The 27,616-nt window shown below is 40.8% G+C and overlaps 1 protein-coding gene across 1 annotated transcript in view; it reads right to left on the minus strand.

The window, feature by feature from the left end:
• Positions 1 to 24,285, minus strand: part of DCC (DCC netrin 1 receptor) — a 588,022-nt gene extending 563,737 nt beyond the window's left edge. The window contains exons 1-2 of the mRNA XM_036322656.1: positions 24,231 to 24,285; positions 23,853 to 24,173 (exon numbers count right to left, since the gene is read on the minus strand). Coding sequence (XP_036178549.1) covers positions 23,853 to 24,173; positions 24,231 to 24,285 — 376 coding nt within the window. The remainder of the gene's footprint in view (positions 1 to 23,852; positions 24,174 to 24,230) is intronic.
• Between the last annotated feature and the right edge of the window lie 3,331 nt (positions 24,286 to 27,616).

A 27,616-nucleotide genomic window follows, 5' to 3' on the forward strand; every position in this document is an offset into this window, starting at 1 on the left:
TGACTTCTGAGCATGGGCCACAAAGTTTCAATCGCACTGTATGCACGCCTGCATGTGGTATTTTGTGGAAGAGCCACACTCACGGGGCCAAAGAGCCGCATGTGGCTCGCGAGCCGCAGTTTGCCGACCACGGTTCTAAACCATTGAGTCCGGAGGTTGTTTGTGATGCAGTAAACACTAACTAATACATTAAGAAAAAAAGAAGAAAAACAAAACTTTGGTCTTTTTACTCCAGTCTGGTCTGCTTGCAGTCTCTCAGGAGCACAAAGGACTTCTGGATACAATGCGACATGTTAATGAAATGTATGTTTTGCTATTTTGAGTGGCCACTGATCCGAAAATGTACGCAGCATCTGTTTGGAGTTGAAAGTTGTATCTCATGAAGACATTTCCAAACTTATTTAAATATGCATTTAATCACACCATCAGCACCATTTTCACCTGAGGACAGCAGTCTATGTACCAAACATATCATTTTCATACTCACCTATACACCTATGCACCTAGAAATGAATCAAGGACTGAAACATACATTGCAAAGGAAAGATGCTGCTCAAACACCACTGGGAATGTCACTTCATAGAGCATCTCCTAGTATTTCTCATTTAAAAAATACACCACATAATAGTATCTTTTCTACTCCATCACTGTTCTTAAGACTGCACACAAAAATCAAATTTTTGGAATATATTTTTGTTAAATGACTCAGTTAATACATCACGTGCCATGCTGCATTTGATTCTTTTACTATAAATATAACCTTTTCTCCTTACTAACTCGCAGTGTTACCTAGGGAACACTTAGACTCACAAGTTTTGCTGATGGTCTATATCGAGTAGAACCCTTGGATGCCTTCTCTCATCAAAAACCTTGCAACACTAATTTTATTAATTCATCAAACGCCACAGGAAAATGAATACCATTGATCATGATACATGTATCATCAGGAATATCCTTTAATCTAATTCAACAAATGTTTATCGACAGTTACTATGACAGCCACTAATGATTCAAAATGAAGAACACTATCCCTGCCCTCAAAGAGTTCCCAGTGAAGTAAAAAAAAAAAACCAACAAAAACAGAGAGAAATAGAGGAGAGAGAGAGAGAGAGAGAGAGAGAGAGAGAGAGAGAGAGAGAGAGAGAGAAAGAGAGAAAATTATTGATCTGTGGAACAAGTAGAATTCAAAATTTCCACAATTCTGTCTTTATGATCAGCCAAACTAGCCATAGATCCTAAGGCTCAATTATAATAGGCACTATTTATTATTTTGGCAATTAGTAAGAGATAAAACAAAGTACCCGGTAAATCAGTAAGTTGGAGAGTTTTATTTCCTGCCCATTGTTAAGAAATGAATAGGATGCTGCAGTCCTCTGTAACAGCCATCCTAGCCCTTTGGCACCAGGACACATACGATGGTTTTTCCAGTGCTGATATGCGGGTTTCAGTTGGGTGTCATAGGAATATTTTGAAAGTAGGGTTAACTTTCCGCATTTGGGTAAAATTGCTAAACTCACTGGATAGAACCTACATTAGCTATAAAGATGCTGATTGACCCTGAGACTGATTTAGGTTCAAATTCAATTTTGCCCGGTTAGTAGCTATGCAATATTGAGAAGTCACATAACCTCGCTTCCCGTCATGTTACATGTATACATGCCTAAGAGCAAACAAGCACCACGCCACAGAGCAAGAAGTACTATTTACCTTTGATCACGTTTCTGATTTTTCTTTCATTTAGGCGTTTACCACTCCCAGGATTTCAGTGCCAAACCCCTGCAACCTGTCACAGCTGATGCAGAGCAGCAGAAACTACTCCATAGACCACAAGTATAATGAAGACCTGTGCTCCGCAAATGCTTACAAATTAAAGTGCCAGGCAGTCCTGGAGCAGCTGGTGTTTTATTCCGGCCGCTTTAGAAATATATGTCGATATTTTTTAAGCTCCACAACACAAGGACATATCATGTCAGTTTGTAATAGCAGCTCCTATTTCATTTCAAATGTTAAAAATGATAGAAAACTTCAGGTCAGGGTTCTTTAACTCTAGCTATAACCTTTTCTCCTTGCTGCTTCCTCCTTTTGTTTCTCTCTCCCCTCTATTCACCCCCTTTATTTTTACCTCCATCACTAAAAGGCTCAAGGACAGACACACACAAAATCCTTCACCTATTAGAATAGCTTCCTCCCAACTCAGAATATCTGCCGTTTCCGGAAAGCACAGCACCATTAACCCTACTTAGAAAGTGTCTGAGGTCCCTCCAAACCAGCCAAAGCTACTCCTCCAGCTGGGATGGAAACGTTTGCCAAGTCTTTGCTATCGACTGATATTAAGTCACTTTTACAAAAATGCTATTGGCCTATAAGGCAAAGTCAAATAGAACCATTAAGGGGTTTCCGTAAAGTCTGATAGTTAGAGGAGTTGGGCATTAGGACTCTTGTTAAGTGACTGTTTACCAGATGCCTGAGAGCAAGGTTTGGCTCCAGAACATCTTTTCAACATTGTATTGCCTTTAACAGAAAATACAGTAAAATACACTCAACATTTTAATGCACATAATTTAACTTTTATAAGGATTCAGGAAGAATTATAGGATCCTGGCAAGCCTCAAATCACATTATTTGCATTAATCTCCATCATATATGCCCAAGGATACCGAGACTGAAATGATGCTGCCCTGTAGGAAGTAATAGCATTTTTAGGTAATTTGAGTTTTCTTTGTGCTATAAAAGTAAAAGCAGAGTACAAATAAATTATTGGTGGTTCTGGATAAATGTAGAATTAAACAGATGTTGAGAGTAGTTGTAAAAGGAACAGGCAGGGATGTCCAACTCATTCAAATTGACAGCTTGTGTAAATTGAATTCCCTGAATAATTATTAATTCTTCACTTATATGTAAAATAGAGTCTAAAGCTTTGGCTTCTCTCTGGAAGTATCTGTAATGTAGGTCTGTTTTTCATCATGACTCACAACATATTTCTAGAAACATCTGAACACTGGGAATCAGTATGGTCTCTTGTTTTTCACTTCCTTGAATCTCACAGGGCACCATCTGTCCAAAGACATTTAAGCCTTTCACCTTTTATGCGGCACAATAAAATAGTAATGATTTACCTTCCTAGGCATATGTGTTACCTGATTCTTCTGGGTAGAGTGTCAGGTTTTAAAATTAAAATGTTTATCAGAAGAACATAATGGGGAATACATTCCCCTCAACTCTTCTGAAATTGACTTTTCTCTTAACAGAGTATTGGGGGTAAAATCCCAACTTTACATATGTTTATTTCTCTTGTCCAGTAACTTAGAGGGGAGAAGGAAGTTCAAATCAAGCCCAGCAGGAGAGAACCAGTTTTCTAGGTCTAGGAAGCCTGACCAAGAGAGGGCAGATCCAGAGATCGATCAGCAATCCAGGACACTACTACAGAGAATACACAGCGGGGAAGGCCGAGATCCGGGGCTCCTATAGTTGGATTAAATGAATGTGCTTGGCCAAAGAAAAGGGTGAAGTTAGGATCAGAGCAGAGGGTTTAGGAATGGACACGGGGCACTAGAGTACCCAAGGTCAGAAGCTGTCTGGTGGTGGGGCTGATAGAAATATAGATCAAAGGAAGGGAGAAAACAAGAAATAAAAGCTCAAATTTCCTGTTTACTTTGAAATAGGATAAAATCTCCTCTCTAAGCAACATGAGAGGTTACTTCCTATCAACCTGTGTACCAGAGCTTTCACAAGAAAATGAAACACCCCCCCTCGCTGGCATTCTCAAGAGGGTATCATCACTTCCCCAGCCTTTAGAACCCTTGCATTTGCAGAAGCCCTGCTGAACGAAACAGGGGTACTTTGCAAAGATCCTCTCTGAAGTGCACCTTCATTTGTAAAGGTCCCTTTGTTTAGGAAGCACCTTTGTGCCGAGTTCTAGAAATGCATTCACTGAAGAGGTCCTTTACTTTTCTGCTTCTGCTCAATTGTGTTTTACCTTGAGGGTCTTAACAGGAAAACAGTCCCTTTTATCATTTCGAGATTCTATTTTAACGAAGAACCCCACGTTGTTTCTTATTGCTGAAGTGTCCCCTGTGTATGAGACCGGTAATAATAGTGATTTAAAAAAGGTCATTCTGTTCAGCTAGCCAACTCTGTAACTATATCCTCATTCTATTTAAAGAACAGAGCAAGGCAAGCCTTCTTCACTCTTTCGCATATGAAGAGATGGGTACAAAAGTGTCAAATTAATGAGAGCTTTGTAGAAAAATGAATATCCATACAATTTAATTCCTAAAAGGCTAAAAAATTGTACTGCATTTTGAGTAGAAACAAAGCCCTCCACTCAGAGACCTCTGCTCTTAAACCTCATACCAGGCCAATGAGATACAATTTTGAGAAAATGAGCAATAATGGAGAGAATGCTGGGGCTTGAAGGACACGTGAAAGGTGGGTTTGAAACTGTGGCTTTGGCAGAAAGACAGTGTTGGAGCTGTTCCTTCATCCTTCCGGCTGCCATTGAGCTCCCGGGGGCAGGCAGCCCCTGGTGGCAGTGACAATGACACTTACATACAATCGGTGTTCTATGAATATTGGCTATGAAATTCAATTCGCCACAATGACTTGCATTCACCAAGATCAGAGCACAGTTTGGTGAATCCCCACCTTTCTAACGCCCAGGGCTGCTTATAGTTGACTCTATATGTGAGAAACGCTCACCTGTCCGAATTCAAATAATGGACTCAGAGACGCAAGTATGATGATATGTCCTCGAGAGTGGTTGTCCATTGGTACAGGCACACCTGGGGCAACGAGCACAGGCAATTTCTATCCTACTGTGTGAGAGCCCCTCCTCCAATTCCTCATTGGCTGAGAACTATGGAGTTTACATACTATCCCATACGTGGCCTAGGTCTTATTGTCTCCTATTGGGTTATTTTAAAAAATGGCCTGAGGCCTTTTCTAGTTGCCTCCATCTCCCTTTGTCTATGGGGAATCTTCCTGGAAAATGTGCTATCAGCCACATACACAGTTCTCATACCCTCTCCCCAGCCCCCTTCCCCACATTCTGTTTGCTCTGGGGAAATTCAATAACTCACTGGCCACACGCTGTTTTTTTTTTCTATGAAGATGAAACATAGAGGCCTATCTCCTACACAGAGACCATATATTTTGAAAGACATTATCTAACCAACAACCTTCATTTCTCATTTTTTTATAAGATGAACATAACATTTCTAAATTTTCAGATTGTAAAGTCCACAACAATACCAAGCTGAGTTATTAGAACTTAAAAGAATTGAGCTAGGTTCCTGGATTCTACCTACCTATTGAATCCCATAAAGAAAACAAGCAGATAAAAATTAAAATTACTCTTTAACGTATCAGGCACTAATACATCTGATATGCTAGTTTCAGATGCCTAACTAACTGAAAGTATGAACTTTAATACAGAAGTTATAGATTTCTGTAATGGTCTTAAAACCAGGCTCTTCCACTGAAATTGTAATTTCCTTTTGCAAAGTTTTCCCAGGAGCTGCTATTCCTTCCAGCAGACCCTGGACGAGGTGGTGGGGAGCTCTCTCCATCAGAAGTATAAAGGGTTCACGGTACTATGGCATGATATCCATAACCATACAGTCAACCCACCATCAAAGAGTTATGTCCATAGCACTCTGGACCCCAAGCAATTGACCAGTTTGCAAAGTTCATTTTCTTGGCAATGAGAATAACTGGCATACACTTGGATGTGTACTGGACCAGGAAATATTCAGGAGAAGCAAGGCAGAGCTAGGCGTAGATCGTGCACCATGACGTCAGTGTTGGAGGCGAGAGATGTGAAAGGAGACGCTAAACAATTCCTTGGACAGTTTCCATTTTCACCGAGTCTTCACCGTAAAGAAAAAACAAATACATCAGAAGACAAACAAAACAAGAACACAGAAACACTGTGATGGATCATATGCTCTGCTGGACTGAAAGCTCCTTGAAGAGAGGGTCTTATTTAATCTGAGCTCTTATCCCTTTAAATGGAGAATGCAGCCAGCTCTGACACTGACCCTAGAGACAGGCTTTTGCCCTTTGCATTAGCGTATTCTTATTAGGACCTTGCATGGTAGTTTCTTTGATGTAGTACCGTAGACATTAACTATCAGCCAAAGGGAAGGAAATGAAAGCAGAATAAATTTTCAACTCTAAACTTATTAAACCTCTCACACAAATCATCACATCACTTGTGCCATAAAGCATGGCTATCCACAGAGAGGCATTTAATCAGGCTCTTTCAGAAACAAATTGCTGGTGCCCCACAATGCACACTTCCAAACCTCTTGCTATTTTTCTCCTGATATTCATGGCTTACTGGCTGTTTTTAATCATGGAACAATGGAATATTCTTGAAAGAATAACTGTTAACATGAAGTTCTTAAACCAAGAAGTGTTCAGTATGAACGGATGAAATTACCATGTACCTAAGTGTTTGTCATTACATTTTAATAAAGAGGATCTGATAAATAATAGCTTCTAATAATAAAAAAATTCAGCTATAGTAAGTAAAAAGAAGATACCACAGCGTATATACCTACACGATGAAATACAAGTGGGGGAGGGTCATAAAGTAACAACATGGTGCTACTTTGCATAAACTTGAGACTATAAACATATTAAGCATTGGTATATTTCAGAACCACCTGGGGAGCCAGTCAAGAAAACAGCCTCATTGAAGTAGGGCAACGCCTGGTATTTTTAGCAAGTTCCTCCAAAAGATTCTGATATATCCAAATTTGAAAAGCACTGCCCTGGGGAATTAATTAAAATAAGAGAGAGAACAGTTCAATGTTACAGGAGGCTTTTGCTCTTGAAGAAATTCCCACCTCCCTCAAAGAGATACAACAGCGCAGAGAAAACTTCCTTGGAGACCTCGCTGGGACCATGTCTCCATCTCTATTCCCACATCAGTGACAGTGAGATGCTCCCAGTGTCTTTGGGTTCTGGGCCCAGCCTCGCCAGTGTTTCTATGAAGAGAAAGTGTCCAGCCATTCTGTCTACTCCTGCAGGGCAGGATAGAAACTGTGACTCCGCCCACCTTCTGGGAGGAGCCTAGCGGCCACCTAGCAGGGGAGCACTAGAGAAATCAGCAGTGCCAGCTAACCAAGGGCTTGGGCATGTTCCCTTTTAATTTGATAAATAATTAACATTTAAAGTTGAAAAGAACTGTAACATAATTAGCAATTTATTTAATATTTTGGATGTTGAATTTATTTGACGTGAACTAGAGTTTTTCCTGGCTGCATTAACAATAGCTGTGCATGGTCTGCACCTCCTGCCTGCTTCAAGGTTGGCACCAGTTCTGCTGATGGGCCGCCCCCGGGTTCAGCTCCTCCCAGATGCTGCTGATTAAATCAGGCCCACTGAGGCTTGAGAGCACACTGGGAAACACGTGAGAACTGCTTTCTGAAAGGGAAAGCAGATGATTCCTTAAACATAGAAAAGCTGAAAGCCACATGTTCCCTGTGTGCGCCCAACGGGAGGAGAGGCTGAGAACAAGGACTATCCTCCCCTCCTCCTTCTGTGGGGATCCTCTAGGGCAGTGATGGCGAACCTGTTGAGCTCGGCGTGTCAGCATTTTGAAAAACCCTAACTTAACTTTGGTGCCGTGTCACATATAGAAATGTTTTGATATCTGCAACCACAGTAAAACAAAGACTTATATTTTTGATATTTATTTTATATATTTAAATGCCATTTAACAAAGAAAAATCAACCAAAAAAGTGAGTTCGCGTGTCACCTCTGAAACGTGTGTCATAGGTTCGCCATCACTGGTCTAGAGGAACCAAAGCAAAGGGTGTGGAAGCAAGATGAGCTCTGAATCCTTTAATACTCGGGGTTTCAGATGGTTATAAAAAGCCTTGCCTACTACAGGCAGAATGTCATCTTTTCCAAATCCAAGATCCCGTGGCTCTCCAATGCCCTACTGTCCGAGTGGTTGCTGTACAGTAATAGCTAAAGTCTTTTGACTCACAATTTGATTACTTGACTCCCAGATAAACAGAGAAGTCCTGGGACCGGGGAATCAGGGGCTTGCCCTCAGTTTCATGTCCTGCAGATCTCTTTTCACTCTTTACTGGTTCAAGTTCAGTTCCTGCCCACACCCATAGTAGGGCACTAGGACACGGTAATACCATGCCCACTGTGAACACCTCAGGGAAGATGACAGACATAGCTTTCCCTGCACTGATGAAGCTTAAGTCCTAGTGGGGTAGGCAGATGCTAAAGAAATAATAAAATTCTGATCTGCAATTGTTGTAAAGAACACTTAAGGCTTGGTGCCCTAATGGTGGTTAGCAGTAAGACCTAAAACATTTAACAGATGTCCCAGAAAAAGTGACATCTAAACAGAGCTCTGAAGAATGAATAGGAATGAGCTTAACCGTGGGGTACTGGGATAAGGGTCTATAGGCGATTACTCCATTCATTGCAATGGGACTAAGAGGGAGAAGGGAGAAAGAGATGGCTGAGTTGAAATTGAAAAGGAAGTCAGATTCCTTGTTTAAACTTAAATTACTTCAAGTCCTTTGGTCCTTTCCTCTTTTTGTTTTTTTAACTGGAGGGCCAGCCTTCCTATTCTAACATTTTTTCATTGGAAAAATATAAGCCACTTGCAGGGTTAGGCATAGCATGACTCTGATAAAAATATGGAATAAAAACAAATACCTTTGTACAGATAAAGGAAAGCATAATAGCATAAAGAATATGGGAATGTGGCTTGGGGTCTGAAAGACCTGGGTTCTGAAATTGTCTTGGAGACAAACTAATTAAACTTCCTGTCCCTCAGCTTCCTATCGGGAGCCACTGCATGCTGGGTGGTTGTGAGGGGGTAAAAATGATGTTCTTAGATAACTGGCACAGAGTTTGTCCTCACACAATAAATACAAGTGTTGGAATTAAACACTGGATGCTTCTCACATTTTAACATGAATTTGATAGCTGCATAAAAATATAATGCAAGCAAGTAGAATTGGAATCATGCTGAATATATACCAGGCAGTGGTAATCTCCTAGAATTCTCTGAAACAACTTAGACCTGATACCACACCTTTTCCCGAGGGCACTCCGCTTTCTTCTACATAGCCTATGGGGGCTCTTTTTGGGAAGCAATGCTAAGTAGTCAATCCTCAAGACATTGCAAGGCCTGATGGCCAAAAGGCAGCATGTATTTTCTCTTCTGTTTCTTCTTTGTTCTTTACTCCCTCTTTTCTGATTATATTTCAAAAAGTAATTCCTTCAGAGATAACTGCAGACATTTCAAAGTGTCAAAAGGATGTCCGTCTGATTAAATAATATTGACTGAAAACCTGAGTGCTAAATATGATAGTGCGTGCGAGCGGACGCAAACGCGCGCACACACACACACACACACACACACACTCACTCACTCACAAATAAGACTTAGCAAAACCCCAGCAAGATCAAAATGGATGTGATGAAGCTTCAGCAAAAAGTCTTACACCATCCGCAAAATAAATGAATGTGAAATAAACAGCCTGGGGACTAAGAATTTTCCAGCCAATCCGGGTCTTCTCTGCAGAGATTTGGAATAAAATACTCCCTGGATAGCAGACAGTCTAGTCTAAAATGCTGTGTATAGTGCAGAGCTCTTCCTGCTTTTTGTACAATGAGGTGAGCGATTAGTGTGGATGTGAGTCTTAGGGATGAGAATCACCAGCCCGGACCTGTGTTGACCACGACTGTAGATGGTCCAGGCCACCACCACCATCGGCGACCTACCACATGTAAGCCTGCTGCCTCCAATTTCTGAGACACAGAGCCAAGTGAAAAAGTATGAAAAGGTTACTGATTACACACTGAGAAATGGATAAACTCATAATTTCTCAAACATGCGAAACACATGTTCCCCAGGTAAGACCTTGCACTTCAAATGTCAGACCAGAGTGAATTCTTAAAGCTGAGTTATAAAGCTCTGGAAATGGAGTTTATAATGAAAATGTTGACAGGCTGCGGGAGCCCTTCTAGTATGAGAAATTTAATATGTCACCGTGTTTTACAAGATTTTACTGGCATAGGAGAAAATTAAAACATTTACCACCCTTCACTTCACCAAATTGCTTGCCTCCTCCAGTGCATAATGCCATGTGGGGGGCTATTTCATTCATAAACATCCTTTTTATTGTCACTGGGCCGAACAGGCACATTCCCGGCTTCACACTCACCTTCCCTCCCCAATGCATGGCCATGATGATGGTGGCGGCATTATCTTGTAACCTTATTCACGTTTTTGAAAGACATGTTAAGTTGTACACATTCTGGTGAAGAGAGGACTGAGATTACTTACATAGCTACACAAGCAACCTAAATAATGCTGGTCATTAAAATATTTTCTGAGAGCCTTTCAAAAAGCCTTTTTTTCTGTTAAAGAGGAACACTCCTACTGTGGATATTTATACAAATTGGGGGGGGGGGGGGCAGAGACTTAGAAAAAAATAGGTGGTTGTTGGAGGAAACATTTTAAATCTCTGGCAAAATAGGATGACCACTTACATTTCTGAACAGAAGGAAGCAACAAGCATGAAATAGGGAGTAATTGTCTAAATCTATTACAAATATTCAAGATTTATATGAAAGCATAGCTGTTAATCCAAGTCAGATCATTAACATAACTCTCTTAACCTCAGTGACATTTTCTGTATCTTTAATGACCATTTACATTCATGATATGCTGAAGGTCAACTGGGGTAACTGGCCAATCTGTAGTTCACATGCCTTCCCAGAAAAAGAAGGAAGAGTCCCAAAGTTTGCTGGTCCGGAGAAAGCTCTTCAGAACCACAACAAACACTATTCAGACTTCTTCTAACTGAGAATTATAGTCAAAAATAAAACCAAATCCCTGAATATTATCCAGATACTTTTAGCGCAGTCATTATTGATCCTTCGGGAAGGGGTGTTAATCCTACAGTGTTGGTGCTAAAAGCGTTAAGCAGGCACAGAGAAACTCACATGTTAGCACGGGCCATCTGGATGTGGAAGACAAGTCTCTGGATGGGAAAGAGGCCAGACAGTCACAGAGCCTGCAGGGCATGAAGATGTATGTCCCCACCCAGGTAAAGAGGCTTCTTCATGGGATGCTCTTTTCCTGTTTGCTTACAGGGTACCTAGCTCAGGCTTCTTCTTAACTTGTAGAATTCTGATACACTTTGACTGGGCAATTACATTGTTAGGCAGATGTCTTTAATGCTACCCTAATTCTCTTATTTTTCATTTATTGAGCTGTTTCTAAGTCTCAGGCCCTCTGCTAAGCATGACTTGATTATCTTCACCAAATGCTATTTTTTTTCGCTTGTTTATTTTATTTTACTTTTTAATCCATAGGCTGCCTCCTGCACCCCCCTACTGGGGATTGAGCCTGCAACCCAGACATGTGCCCTGAATGGGAATTAAACTGGTGACCTCTTGGTGCATGGGATACCACTCAGCCAACCGAGCCACACTGGCTGGGCCCAAATGCCATTTTGATAGTACACCGTATGTAACACCTGGGGAGACTTGGTTTGGACTTAAGGGTAACATCAACCCTGAGTCATTTCATGGAGTGACACCTGCTTCTTAGAAGCCTCCTTCCACAGAAAGCAGGAAACACACATATCAGTATAGGGAAATTCTAGAACGTAGATGTTTCCTTCTAGGCTTCTATATATAAGATTCTCTCAAGTGAGGCAAGCATGGTGGCTGTTTATTAACAATGTCAACCCCTTTCAGTCCAGCGGTGGGGGGGAGAGGGGGAAGGGGGGAGGCAGTAGTGTGGCCGGACCTGCCCTCAGTCCCCCAGCCACCAAGGGCTGCCCGAGGCTCAATAACCAGGGCTGGCTGAGGCTTGCACTGCTGGCTGTGGCAGCAGCAGAGGTGTGATGGGGGCATTGCCTTCCCCTGATTGCCGGGTTGCCAACTGCCCCCGAGGGCTCTCGGACTGTGAGAGGGGGCAGGCAGAGCTGAGGGGACCTCCCCCCCTCCAGTGCATGAATTTTCATGCACCGGGCCTCTAGTTTCTTAATAAAAAACAAATAGACAAATCCCAGGTATGTGCAATGTGCATCTTTGTGCCGGGGGGCAAGTGGGGGATGGGGGTTAAAGGGGAGATTAACTTTATCTGGAGCTACATCTTCCAAACCCAGGCTCCTCCTGGGCTGATAGTCAATGAGAATAACTTTAGAGAAATAGCTACAATATTCACTCATGAAGTGCCCAATGCCCATGGGACCCAAAGGATGCCCCTGGAAGCAGTGGTTGGATCATACTAATTATGTTTTATGTCGTGTTTCTGTCTTCAGAGATGAATTCTCCTTGCAAGAGGGACCACAAAAATCCCATCCAATAAAATCAACCGTCACTGAAACTTAATGGCGAAGCTGTATCGGCTTTATTAATCTTCAACACACTTTCTTAACTAGACTCCTAGTTGGTGAAATCCTCCAGGTGAAATATCAGCAAATGAAATCTTGTGTGCAGCTTTTTTTAAGGGTGGTAAAGCTTCAGGGTTACAATAGAACCAAATTTTTTTGGTATTTTTTTTTTTTTTTTGCAATTTTTAACAATGTGTATAATATAACAAGAAAAGTAAAGGGGTTCCAAATCAAACAGTAGATTTTTATGACTGTGTTATTCTTCATCAGATTTAGGACCTAGAGGCTTAGAAAGTCATCTAAAGGAAAGGTGCGTGAGCATGTGTGTTTGCGTGTGTGCATGCTCTGTATTATGTCTAAATATCTGTGGCTGACCTAGGTTAGTTTATAGAGATAATGTAAATCCAATTGTTTGAAGATCATAATGGGAAATACGCAGACAATAGAATACAGATTCTCCTACACACACACACACACACACACACACACACACACACACACGTCTCCCACCGCTGCCTAAATCTATCACACTATTTAGATGCAATTGCTCTGACCTGAGCTCCCTAAATTCTGAGTTACACACACCACTCCAACACTTCACCACTCTCCCGAAATGAGGGCCCTATTTTGGGTTCCTGGACCCAACTCGCAAGTATGATAGAAGAGGACTCGACACCAGCACCACGCCTCTGAACACTAACTGTGTGTCCTTACAATTCAACTCAATCCTAACAACCAGCAGATCCCACAGGGTAAGGGCTCAGTCCTACGGGACTGCCTCCCCCATCAAAACCCCAGCACTCTGACCTACTGGTTCCCAGCTACTCCTTGAGTTTGATTAATTTGCTGGAGCGGATCACAGAACGCAGAGAAACATTTCACTTACTAGGTCACCGATTTATGACAAAACGATACAGCTCAGGAATAGCAGATGGAAGAGATGCAAAGAGCAAGGAATGCCCTTGGGTGCAGGCACAGTTCTCTCCCAGCGCCTCCACTGATTCATTGACAGGAAGCTCTCAGTATCCCCCCCCCACCTTTTTTTTTTGGCTTTCTTTATGGAGGCTTCATTACAAAGACATGATTAATTATATTATTGAATACTGGTGATTGATTCTACCTCCTTCCCCTTGAACCTTAATGGAGGTCATGGGGGGCCTGAAAGTTCCTGCCCTTTAATCACATGGCCGTTTCCCCTGGCAACTAGCCCCCATTCTTCAACGGGTTCCAAAAGTCACCTAATTAACAATAAGACACCTTATCACTCTCAGCACTTAAGAAATTTCAAGGGTTTTAGGAGCTCCATACCTGAGAAAGGATGAAAACCATATATGTATTTCTTATTATAAGTCATAATATTACAGCCCTGAAGCTCTATAACAGTGATTCTCAACCTTGGCTTCACATTAGAGTCACCTGGGAATCTTTTTTAAATCCTGATTTCTGGGCCTCATCCTCCGGAAATTCTGTTTCTTTGTGATGGGGAGGGGCCACAACATTAGTAACAAAGAAACAGAATTTCCGGAGGATGAGGCCCAGAAATCAGGACTTTAAAAAGATTCCCAAGTGATTCTAATGTGCAGCCAAGGTTGAGAACCACTGCTCTATAAGGTCCAGTTAGAGCAGGTGTTCCCATATCTTCGTAGCATTTAAAAACAAGCCCCAGTTAAAAATCTGTGATGGACTGTGGACACAAAAGGGCTGCTTCTAGTAGGATGCTTTGGATGGTTTTCCAATGTGACTTTGTCCTCTAGGGCTACAGCATTAGGTTTGTCTTTTAATAGAAAGTCTCCAAAGAACTTTCACTTTATTTATATATATATACATATATATATATATATATATATATATATATATATATATATATAAAAAATATAATATATATATATATCCTATATAATAAAACCCTATATGCAAATCGACTGAACCGCAGAATGGCCGGTCACTATGACGCACACTGACTACTAGGGGGCAGATTCTCAACACAGGAGCTGCCCCCTGGTGGTCATGGGCTCCCACAGGGGGACCACTGCTCAGCCAGAAGCCCTGAGCCAGGCTCACAGTTGGTGAGCACAGCGATGGTGGTGGAAGCCTCTCCCGCTTCCGTGGCAGTGCTAAGGATGTCTGACTGTCGGACATTCCCCTGAGGGCTCCCGGACTGCAAGAGGGTGCAGGCCGGGCTGGGGGACCCCTCTCCCCCCTAGTGCATGAATGTATGAATGTCCTGCCTGCACTGGGCCTCTAGTGTGTGTGTGTGTGTGTGTGTGTGTGTGTGTGTGTGTGTGTGTGTAATCATTCTTAGTACACTGTGAAATGAGGCAATAGATTTGAGACCTACTGTGATTATTTATTTGGTATCCAAAACATTTTTCATTGTTGTTTTATGCTAAACTCATGACTCAAGGTTCTTTCATACATACACATTCTAGACATTCTACATCAAGAATATTTGGCTCCTTTGTGTATCTCAATGGCTACCTATTCAGTAGGAATCAACTCTTATTTTAATTCTCACCTCTTCAGAATAATAGTATTAAAAAAATAAGCCCCAATGGAGTCATTTGTGCTAAGCCCCGAGTCAACAAACCAACACAACCAACACTTTATACCTAAAGTAATTGCAGTGTCAGCCTCTCCCAGGAATGTAACCTTTAGCCAGTGGAACGGAATTTCCTGGTCAGCAGTAGTGAGGTCATCTACCTGCTGAGGACACCCTACCTCCTCCTAAGGGAGTAGGACGTGGCCTGAAATAGTCCACTCCTTGCAGGTGGCTCCACCCTCTTCCTCTAAAATAAAAAGCCCTGCCATTTAGTGCAGCTCCTTGTTCTTTGCTAGATATGATGTTGATCCATTCTGAATCTTTCAGTGAAGCACTAGATCCTCAATTTACTAGCTATATTTTGATTTTCAACAGTAGACATATTTAATTAGCCATTATGGGAGAAATGACCAATATATTACACTGCTTATTATCAAATATATAGATATCCATTATAAGTATAAAATTAGACTATTAAAAGATAATAACTTCTTAAAGGAAGATGAGTGTTTTCACTAATGGTATTCAGTACTTTCATCTATATATACTGATCCTGACAAAAAAAGTTTTATGATATAGAGACTATAGACATGAGATTTTCCATGATTTCTTCTTGTTATGTCAGAAATCAGGCCAGCAGGAAGCGACAAGCCAAAGGCATGGGGAGGTTCAGAAAAGGACTATTTATTCAACCACTAATAGCTCAGCGGAGTCCCCTCTAGAGGCTGATGCTGAAAGTGTTGGGGTGTTGCCTTATATACTTCCCTAGGTTCTTTGTCTCCCACATGTGGCATACATACACATTCTAGACATTCTTTCTAGGCTACATGCTAAGCTTCCAGGTATTTCCTGGGCTTTCCACACCCATTGCAGTTCGCTCTGAAGGCCTGTTGCCTAAGCTACAGAGGAGGGCTGGATTCTTTATCTGTGCCTAGGGGGAAGTCTCCAGACCAGACCTTAGGCGAGTGCCATGTGAGCACGCACACAGCCCTCCTTCTCCCCAGCATCTCACTGTCCATCTGCTAAGAAGCCAGGGAGATTACAGAAGCCAGGGGTGTATTTATGGTGGTGCAGCCAAGAGGGGGGTTTTATCTGCTCTCAGACTTGCCTTCTCATTCTAACTTACTTTCTAGAATATTCCCTAAACTTGCTTTATAGGAAAATTTTGTAGGTGACACAAATATCTTGATTCAAAGGTCTTGAGGCAATATTAAACTTAAATAATAAATTTTAGCATAGACATATAAAACATGACAGGAAAAATCAGTACCAGAGACGGGTTCATAAAAGTAAAAATGAATTATTAAATTTATTACCAGTCATAATTTCATCAGAGATTTATAATTATGTCACCTGATCTATCTACTTATCCTGATTTAAGTCTTTGTTAGCCTGACACTTATAAAAAAAAATCAAGCTTTTGTATTCCAAAGGGATCTTCTAAAATTCAAGAGAGGTTTTGGTTACTCCATTGAAATGACAGTACCTGCAAAAATCACACTGTAGCTCCCTTAAGGGTTGAACAAAAGAACAGTGCTCTTAAAATACTGATTTTTTAGAGTGAATAATTAGCTATTTCCATTGCCACATAAATTAGAATTCATAACAAAGAAAAGGAAATGAAAGGTTGAAAGATTTTTTAAAAAGTTATTTTGTTGATGTTTCTACTATAAAAAGCCCTGTCAAATGCTCCTTGCAATTTTTAAAATGTAGATGATGTCTTTTCACTCTGCATTATTTTTAGGAATATATTTCTATGTATAGTATATATTTTATATGTATTTCTATGAATATATTTCTATGTATAAAATATATTTTACTGCAGAGTTAATTGACTTAGGAAGGGGGCAACTAAAGACCTACTTTTACAAATGCAATTCTTTAACTTGAGGGTGTGGGAGTGTGCAAGTAAGTGGGCATTGGGGTAATATTAGTGATTATCCCAGTTTTATTTGACAATAAAATTAAACAAAAATTATAAGATTAAGACACATACACATTACTTATAACACCCCATTTCTTTCTTACACTTTCTCCTGTTTTAACTACAAAACAATAGGAACATTTAGCAAAGTGGAGATAATTAAGAATTATGGAGACAGAACCATTTGTATTAAATTGTTAAATAAAGAACTGTTAAATTCTTGCTTATTGTTTGAGAATAAATAATATCCCTATCTGTTTAAAATGAAAAGCTCTGCTCTGTAACAGAACCTTCCCAAAACAGAAATCTGAGAATATTCAAGGGCCCTGGGATACATTTTCCAAACTGCTTCACTGGGTGAACTTGACCTTCTAGGCAAGATTCTCATATTTGTTCTTGTAGAGAAAAGGAATATGAACATTTTTCCTGCTGTTTCCTTTACACTGTATAACATTTGAGTGACCCGAGGCGGTGTAGTTTATTCTCCCTTCTCTTAATACAAGCTTGTTTTTCTGTTTCCTTTTAAGTAAAAACGTAAAGGTCAGGTTATCATTTCACAAAATGCTCCATTCTACTGAGACGATTCCAGCTTCTCTCACCATAGTGTGCTTTCACTAATTATTTCATAACTCATTTAAATGGGAGGCACTCTGGAAGGGAATACATTGAAACAACTCCTCAAGTAACTAATTATTTTTTTTAAACACGAGAGAATTTTAATTATAATGCCTGTGTTATTTAAAAGCAGAATGCGTCAATTTGCATCTTGAAACATCTACTAGTATTGTAATAGGGAAGAAAAAAAATACACTACTGAATAAAATAGCAACTCAAGGAAAGGCAATTTAGTTGGCCTTTTCTCTTCTTGATTTTCAAGAAATAAATGAAAAAATGTAAACCTGGCCTTTATTATAAAAACACAACTATAAAAGAAAATCAAAATCTTGCCTTAGAAAGCCTATGACGAGGATCAGAATTTGTTACCCCAAAATGTGCCACAGGGGCCAGTGCATTATTTTGAGCTGAAGGCAAACAAGAAAGAAGTGTACTTCTTCCTTAACCACTTGAAAGAATTTTGATAGGGCTTGTGCCCAGAAAGAGCTATAATCAGAGATAACTTTTTATCTGAATGACCTGTCTGTTTGGCAGGGCAGACATCCAATGACCAAACTTCTGCTCTTCTTATCATCTTTCCAATTACTCTCCTCACCTTTGAAGCTTCAGATCCTTATCTTATTCATTAGCATAAATGGCAAACAAGTCTCAATTGCCCCGCTATCCTGGGGTTTCAAATTTTTAGGGGGCTTCCTTACATATGAAATTAAGTTTATTGTTTCCTGTTAATCTGTATTATGTCAATTTAATTATGAGATCAGCCAAAGAACCTAGAAGAATGAAAACAAAAATTTCCTTCCCAACACCTATTTATAAGCTTATTTTAATAAGAGGTGATCTTTTCATGGGACTAAATAAATAAATAAAACCAATTATTATTATTTTTAAATTATTATGTTTATTTCCCCTTAGTTTATATTTCAGAGAGTTCCATTGATTAAAAATAAAAGACTGTGTGGGAAACTATTCAGTGTCCTTAAATCGAGTCCTTAGAGTGAGAAGCAAAATGATAAGGGATTAAGAACATGCCAGAGTTAGAGGACTTGCGTTCCGGTCTCCGCCTGTAGAATGTCATTACATACCTTATTCCAGTTTTTTCTGTCAGTTTGGATACCTATATCACAGATTTTTTGTTAACATTATGAGATAATGCATGCGACTGTACTGTGCAAAGAGGAAATTGCTATAAAAAATCAAGTCATTGGCTTTACTATTCCAGATTTAAATGCTTACAAATTAACACAAGAAGAACCTACCTAGAAAAGGAAAACAAAAAATAGGCCCTACAATGTGTCCTGCAGTCAGTTTTCCTTCACCTGAAGGAGGAGGGGATGCACCCACTCCACCCACAAGAGTGTGAAGACAAGCAGATGCAGCACTTAGGTTCCCACTGCAGTTCTCGTAGCCCTGCCGGGAAGTGGGCAGGCAAGTATCAGTGTGGATCCATGGGTGTGTTGGATGGTGAATGAGCGGTGATAAAAATGAATGAGATGGTACTTTTGAGAGGGCTAAAAAGGGCTAATTCCAATGTAACCCTGATATTTGGGGGGCTAGCAATCTGGATCTGTGCCAACAAGCTCAGTGTACATTCTTGATAACCTATAATTAAGTCATTGCCTCTTCCCCAGAAACTGGTCTTGCAGAACCTGTTACTTAAATGCTCACATTTCACAGAGGCCATAAACTGTGAACGATGCACAGCCCTGGAGGGGGGCGGGGGTTATTAGTGCTGTCGCCGTACCATCAGATATGGCCTGGAGACGCCCAACACCTGGGGCCTTCTTGCAAACCCCGTGAAAAGGACCGGAAGCATAATCCATATTTGAGGGACAAAGACCCCAGAAAGATATAAAAGAGAAGCCCTCTGCATGTTACTTTACTCAGATTTGGGAAGTTATTCTGCTGAGTCCGCTGGTGTATTAAACAGTGTAACTCCTTTTCTCTAAAAGCGTTGCTTGATTTTTCTCTGGTCTTCTGCAACACTTCCATGATTATTCAGAGGAGCTCTGAACTGATCTGGTTTTCTTAAACACTGGCATTGCCTTTTTTTTTTTTTTTTTTGTCCTGGAGGAGATTGGGTTATGTTACATTCCTAGTCTAGCCAACTAACTCCCATGACCTCAGCTTTCATAAATCATTCAGTTGAAAGGCATTAAGGAGTCCAGTTGAGAATATTTCTCAGCATTTTTTTCTGAAATGATAGCACTTGCTTGATCTAGAACTCTTGGTCTGACCAGTGCAAATTATATTGGCTCCATTATAACAGGTCAACTTGTGAAAAATAAATCTTTCAGTCAAACAAATGTTGGTACTGCTTGCCAACACACTGCATAGATTCTATTTGGAGAACTGAAGTCAGGCTTGCCAATTGTCTTCACAGATTACAAAGGCAGATATCTGAGGCAAAGTGACAATATTTGTGGTTCATGATCTGTAGCCTATATGTTTTCCTCCGAAGAAACGTTCCACACCATCACATGAAAATATTAAAAGTTGTCATTTCTGGATAAGTGTAATAACACAATAATAACTATTATTATGTCTGTTTGTACTACTGTTGTCATTGCTTGACAATCTAATCTGCTAAATTTTACAGCCTACATATTATTTAAAAACCACCACAGCCTCAGGAGGTAAGTTATTCTTATATCTGTTTTACATAAGAGAATCCAGAGGCTGAGATAGTTGGCAGTATCTGGAGGAGGGAAGATATGCTTGGCTAGATGCAAGCTCATGTTGATATTGTGAATTAGGAATTAATAGAAATTGGCACATGCCTTTTTGAAAGTAGCATATAAATATTCTAGTACAGACCATCTTCCAATTCTGAAGACCTCAATAGTTCATTAATTTGTAGACTACTGAGATATAAATTAAAGTATTCGAACTCAGTCCATGGAGATTTTGTTCAGAGGTGCATAAACAGGTAAATTTAATTTCATCAAGTTCATTCAAAAAGAAGAAGCCCTAGCCAGTTTGGCTCAGTGGATAGAGCATTGACCTGCGGACTGAAGGGTTCCAGGTTTGATTCCAGTCAAGGGCATATGCCCAGGTTGTGGGCTCAATCCCAGTGTGGGGCATTCAGAAGGCTGCCGATCAATGATTCCCAGTCATCATTAATGTTTCAATCTCTCTCTCCCTCTCCTTTCCTCTCTGAAATCAATAAAAATATATTTTAAGAAAACCAAGGAGAAGTAGAGGAGGAGGGGAGTGAGGGGGATGAAGATGACATTGATAAAAACCTCTCCATTTATGGCATATAATCCCACACCACATGTCTTCCCCGGTAGGACAGTCTGAACAACTACTAAACATTCCCCATGCCTTGCTAGGTGGACAGAGTAGAAGAAGCTTTATAAAGTCCCACCCTGCTTCTCTCCTCAGGCTGTTCTCAATCTAGAGGGCTGAACAGAGGCATCCTGGCAGAGAAATGCTGTACTATCTTAGATAAGAGCTAATTGGATACAAATAAAAGTCCCAAGTTCCAGCCAGGACTGGCCAAGTTGCTTTCATGTGAGATTTAATAGTCCTGGCATTCCTGACTGATAGAACTCAGTTACCAGGAATACCAACAGTCCATAGCCTGTTACCACCGAGATAGTTAACAAGATGTTGGATGGGGTGGAAGCCCTTCCTTTTTCTTTCCTACTCTCCCTCCCTCTTGAGCCAAGTGTTCACTCCGGTTTAAAGAGCACATGGTGGGTCCCTAGGAAATACGATGAATAGTGCATGGCAAGATCATCGCATAAAATGTGCTGATTGGCCGAAACCGGTTTGGCTCAGTGGATAGAGCGTCGGCCTGCGGACTCAAAGGTCCCAGGTTCGATTCCGGTCGAGGGCATGTACCCGGGTTGCGGGCACATCCCCAGTAGGAGATGTGCAGGAGGCAGCTGATGGATGTTTCTCTCTCATCGATGTTTCTAACTCTCTATCTCTCCCCCTTCCTCTCTGTAAAAAATCAATAAAATATATTTTAAAAAAATGTGCTGATTGATTATGAACAGATTTCATTTGCCACATTTCTTTTTATCAAAAGACACTTGGAGAGAGCAAAATGGAAGAGGGGCATTATATTAAATAGGGTCTACATTGCACCTGAAGGTACAGAACAGGTGTTATTTTTTTTTGCTTCCCCCCCACCCCCCCCACATACACCTTTTAGTGGTGACTGGTTTACTGACTGCTAATGCTTTAAAAATGAGATTAAATCAAGCCCATGGTCTTTATTATGAGGAAGATATATGCCCCTTGTGGATTCCAGCAGTTTGGCAATTTTAAGCTCGGCAGACATAACATTGATGTATGCTGTATTGCCAAACAGCACGGTAAGTGTCTAAAACACCGTGAACAGTCTTATTGCCTTGAAATGATACAATCTAATATTAGATTGTAACTCAGTGACTGAACCTGCCAGCCTATCCTTGTACAGAATATGAAAGCCGAAGCCACTTTATTTTAATATCTCACAGGGAAGAAATTGTTCTTCATTTCAGCATTGAAACAGAGAACACGTTAAAAGTAAATCTAGATTGCACAAAAACGGAAACCACAACATATCAGGCCCTTTTCATCAACAGCACAGAAGCATCAGCCTTTTGGAATAGGGCATCAAAATGCCAGTCCAATTCATTCAACGTGGAGGGTCCCCTTAGCACTGTGAGTGACTGCTGGGTGGGATCTGAGAGTCCCGGGATTCCCAAATGAGAGAAAAGCAGATGCACCCTTCCCACTGCGTTTGGAAAACTCTGGGAAGAAAGCAGCTTTTCTCTCATTCTCAGCACTGCTGGCCTTGTTCCTTTTAATCAACCATAATTCACAGAGACTCTCTCAGGCTCCTCCACACTTTCTGCTCACCGATCACATTTCAGACATCGGTCCCTCAAAGGTCCCAGGTGGCCGATAGCCTTAGTTACCATGGTCAGGATGCCACCTCTGTGTCTCCTGCGTAAAGGGGACGTTATGCACCCGTGCTTCAGCTGTCCCTGTCATAGCAGGTGGGGTATCACTAGGTAGGTTGACCTGGAATAAGGGGTTCTCAGGCATGGGACCTTCAAGTGCTAAATCCAGGTCAGTTCAGGTTAAATCAGGATGGTTAGCTACCATGTCCCTCGGTGAGGACCCTGCCCACCGGATCACCTTCACCCAAGTGCAATCTGGTTTACTAGTAACTGAATATGAAAGAGAGTTCTTTATGGGGAAAGGAAGCCACCAATGAGTAGCATGAAGCTGGATTTATGGACTGATTGTATTCTGTGAAATCTAGATTCTTATACCTGACAAAATCACCGCCTTCAGATTTCAACTTCATCACACCTTCACTAGGAGAGCATGGGGAAGGCCTGCTCCTGCCTGACAGCCCTAGTCCATGTTACTGCTGAAAATGAGTCCTCATTCTCATAAGTATTCCAGGTTATAGACTAAATGGGACCTGGGAAAGGAAACCCACGAAAAATGACCAAATAACAGCCTATTGGTTTAATTTTTTACCGATAACTAAAGATTAAGTTTAAAAGTAGCCCTTCAAACCTGTTTATCCATTTGAAGGCCTAAATTTATTTCAGTTAAGATTAATTTGCCTGGCTATATACCTCACATAATTTTTTTTTTAACCAAAGCTTAATTTTTAGCCAAATCTTTATAGAAGTGAGTAAAATTTGTTCTTTTTTCCTGTAGGTCTAACACAGCAAAGGCCAAAAGAAATAATTATGAGCTACCATCTAACCAAAATAAGAGGGACAGAAATACCAATATCCATAGATTCCAGAACATTCAGTTTGGGGTTTTGTTTGTTTTTGAGGGTCTACACCACTTTAAAATATCTAGAATAAAATTTTAAAAAAAATACCATTCATCTAATCACAGTTATTGAGTCAACACATTACCAAGCATTAAGGTATTTGGAAGCACTAATGAAAGTTTTTATATTTGGAAATCTATATGTTGTAGGTGAAGCCATCATCATTAAAATAAAATTCTGGAGGAAACACAACAACAAAACAGAAAATCTGCAAAATTTAAGCAGTAGTGAGGCTATAAAACATAATTAATTGGAAAATTATTCTTCTAATATTTTTATATTAGTAAAACGTCCTCTGGTACACATAAATAGTAAATCAATTTGAGCCTGGAATTGTTTTGGGAAAAACAACAAAGAAACCTACATTGATTGTAGAGATCCTTCTACTGCTTCCCAAATTAATTTATATTAAAAAAAAAAAAAGAAAAAAAAGGCAAGACCATGCGGGAATAAGTACATGCTTTTACATTTTTTCTTTTCTCTTAAAAATATACACCATTTCTGCCAAGATTGTTTTATTATCTCAGCAATAAGGAACGAGAAGAGATGGAGGGAGAGGAGGGGGAGAAGGAAGAATCCATTACCTGCGACTGCGACTTTGGCTGTCCGACTGGTGATGGACCCCGCGTCGCCTACGGAGGCCTCGCATTGGTAAAGGCCCTCGTCTGGCTTATGGTGCCTGGAGTGCAGGACGTTTTGTATCAACAGAGACCCGTTGGGAAGTTGCTGCTTCCTTTCGTCCACCCCCAAGGCCAGGGGGATGCCATCTTTCTTCCACTTGATGACCGGGACTCCTCGGTCGGACTCCGCGGAGCAGTTCAGGAGGACATTTCCTCCCCGCATGGTGATGGCATCCGAAGGTTCCGACAGGAAGTGCAGGGACGTGAAGCCCTTGATCTGGAAACCTGGAGCAGGAAGACCAGGGGGAGAAGTTCATTTACACAAAGAGATTTCCCGTTTACATGCCCTGCCTTTTTTGTTGCTGTCGTTAATCATCACCCCCGGGTATTTCCCCATTGATTTTTAGAAGGAGTGGAAGGGAGGGGGAGAGACAGAGAAACATCAATGTGAGAGAGACACATGGATTGGTTGCCGCCCGCATGCGCCCCAACCAGCACCAGGGACTGAGCCTGCAGCCCAGGTAGGTACCCTTGACCAGGAATTGAACCTGGGACCCTTCAGTCCCTGGGCCGATGTTCTGTCCACTAAGTCAAACTGGCTAGGGTGTCTCTGCTTTTTCTTTCTAAAACTCTTTGAAAAATGTCCCTGAATAAATTAAACTGAAAATCAAGGATTTGGTATTAAAGAAGCCAAAAAAGTACCCAATTAAAGTAACTATAATTAATGAAAGAATTGGCCCAAAGTCTAATAACATGAAAAGTTAAGAATTTATACTAATCCAGGCATGGGCCTCATCACATATCAGTCAGTACTTGAAAATTTAGGCAGAATAAACTAAAATTTTCCAAATGAATCTAGGTATTTTAAAGTAGTAATGGATAGTAGTACAGTAGCTTAGATTTGGGATACTATTCCTATCTCTTCATTCTGATTATAGTATCCATTCGTTCTAAAAAATCTACTCAGACAGGGCGTTTTATTTATAACAACAACAAAAAGACTCTGAACAGAGTGGGGAATGTCATTTAGAACAAAGCTCAGGTGGGTTTTAAAACAGGTAAGTAATCCCACCTGCAGAAACAAGTCAATAAAGCTACTGCCTAAATCACAAGTCCCTGATGTGTCCTAATTTCTAGCCAAATGTTGCTCAAAGCAGGAAAATCTAAGTGAAGATTCTAGGTGGAATCCCCCCAAAAACAGAAGTGAGCAGAAGAAATCACCAGGAGGAAGAGAAAGTCATGTACGAAGCCTGAGGGGGTGGAACAAGTATAATTAAAGAATATTCTTTTCGGCTGACAGCATGGCGTTTGGCAGAATGCTTGTTTGGCGAATCACAGACTTCGAGGGTGTTTCAAGGGGGTCACTCGGTTCACCCTTTGCTCAGACATGCATATACCTAAGTCCTTCCAGTTAAATTACTTTCCATTTCATTTTTAACCATGTCTGGAGGCAGGGGATTCTGCAGTGTCCCTTGGTAGCTTGTCTTCAATATTTAATCATTCTTAGTCTCTAACTGAATTTTCTTGATTCTATTTAATCCCATTTCCCCCCTGAATCACTTAGTGTGAAAATGCAGAGGAGCTAGACATTTCCTTGTAAGAGCTTTTTATACTTTTGAAGAAGCATTTCATTTTATTTAAAAAATACCCACTAAAATATATTTTCGTCTTCTTTTTTTTCCAGAATAACAATCCAACTTCACCAGTTTTCATAATTTTTCTATGATGGGAACAATTTTTTGTCGTGCTTTGAATAAGCTTTTTATTTTTCTATCATTTAAGACAGGCGTCTAAAGTGCTTATGATCAATACTCCCACAAGGGAGTGACCCACACTAGTTCCTTTGGACAGAAGTACTCCTCGCTTTGTGTAGCGCACTGTCCAGTGAAGATAAGCCTGGACACTTCTCACTGTTTCTCCGTGGCATGCTCTTGCCCACCAAACTTTCCTAAACCGTGTATCTGAAGGCTGTGATTGTACTCTTTCTGTTGAGCCTTTCCCAGTGAACTGCATTTTTCATCCCCATACGCTCATTGCATCCAACGAGGCCATTCACCCAAAGAAAGCAGCTGGAACTTTGGTCAAATTAACATCAACTGTAAAATAACAGTGACCATGTAAGTCTACCATCAACGATATTGGTAAATATCCCGAAAGATACAGCCTGGCTCCCTCACTGGCCAATAAGCTCCTCCTCCCCACAGACCCTGATAATGTAGCTCACCCAGGTATTACTGTCCATTCTAGTGAAAAGTAGGAAAAATAGGAGACTGAGTGTTTAGCGCTTGGTCCTGTATGTATTACTTAGAGGTCTTTGATCCAAAAATACCTTCTAAGTCCTCATAACAGCAGTTCCTTCATCTATAAAATCAGGCCTCTGAAGTGTAAATTCAGCATCCAGTGTGGAAACTTGTCAGAACCAGGCTCGGTTGAAGGCATCCATCAAATGAACCCAGCTCTAAGTTGACTGAGATGCAGGCTGAGTTTGCTGTGAATGCCTCCCCCATGTCCACATGCTATCCCCTTAATAAGAAGAGAAACAAGGTAGTAAATGCCTAGCTTGAGATACACCAAGGACAGGAAAACAGAAAGAAGTTCTAGCGTCATTGAATGTCAAGGCATTTTACTAGAGCAATGCCTGCAACTTCTGTACAAGTAGCCTTCATGAGGCAGAAGTAAATTTCGAATTCAAGACCAGGCAAATTGAAAAGCATTTACTACTCTTCTGTTCTTCCTGGGGACTATATCTTTAACAACAAGCTCATTTTGAACACCTTATTTATGTCAGAGAACACGGCATACATTTAACACAGCTGTTTATGACAGCATGGTAACGAGCATCTGTGCCCATTATCACAAATAAAAACTCCACTCCATCTGAAACAAGGAGGCTATGACAGTTTTCAGTGCTATGAGCACATAATTTAGGCAAGTAAAGTAAAGATTAACTTTTCTTCAATACAATTACCCTTGCAGTTGGCTGGTAGTATGAGCTGTGCACTCCTTACAACAATTACATCTTGAAAATATGGCTCTGGAATAAAGATACCTCGCTGCTTTGAGTGACAAGCATCACTTACTTAGTTCTTAGAAAAGATGGACCCAAACAAATAGAATCTGTTGGAGAATAACAGATGTGCCTCCAATTGTTCCCTTTTCAGAGTCCGCCCATGTTAGACACAAGCTGTCTCCACTCCTCGCTGAGGTATTTCCAAAATATCCCACTAATGATGGGGAAAATGAGACATTTTTGGGGGGCTAGCAATCTGAATCAGTGCCAGTAACCTAATGCACATTCTTGTTAGTCTATATAGTTTAGTCACTGCCCCTTTTTTAATTACAGTGGGGCCTTGACTTACGAGTTTAATTCGTTCCGGGACGGAGCTCGTAACTCAAAGTACTCGTATGTCAAATCTTAGAGTGAACGAGTGAGACACGTGATGCTGGGCTGATGTTGTGGCGTTCACTGTGACGTTCGCTGTGCCAACTAGCGGTGGGGTATCTGAAGCTGGCTCGTTACCCGAATTTTTGCTCATAACTCAGAGCAAAAAATCGGCTGAGAGACGGCTCGTATCTCGAAAAGCTCATTAGTCGGAACACTCGTAAGTCAAGGCCCCACTGTATCTGATCCTGCAAGACCTGTTTACCTAAGTACTACTCCCATTTTAGAGAGGCTGTAAACCATGAACAATACAGAACCACCAGACGGGGTTATCAGCACTGGTGCC

Source organism: Myotis myotis, unplaced genomic scaffold, assembly GCF_014108235.1.
Source record: "Myotis myotis isolate mMyoMyo1 unplaced genomic scaffold, mMyoMyo1.p scaffold_m19_p_9, whole genome shotgun sequence".
Taxonomy (NCBI): Eukaryota; Metazoa; Chordata; class Mammalia; order Chiroptera; family Vespertilionidae; genus Myotis; species Myotis myotis.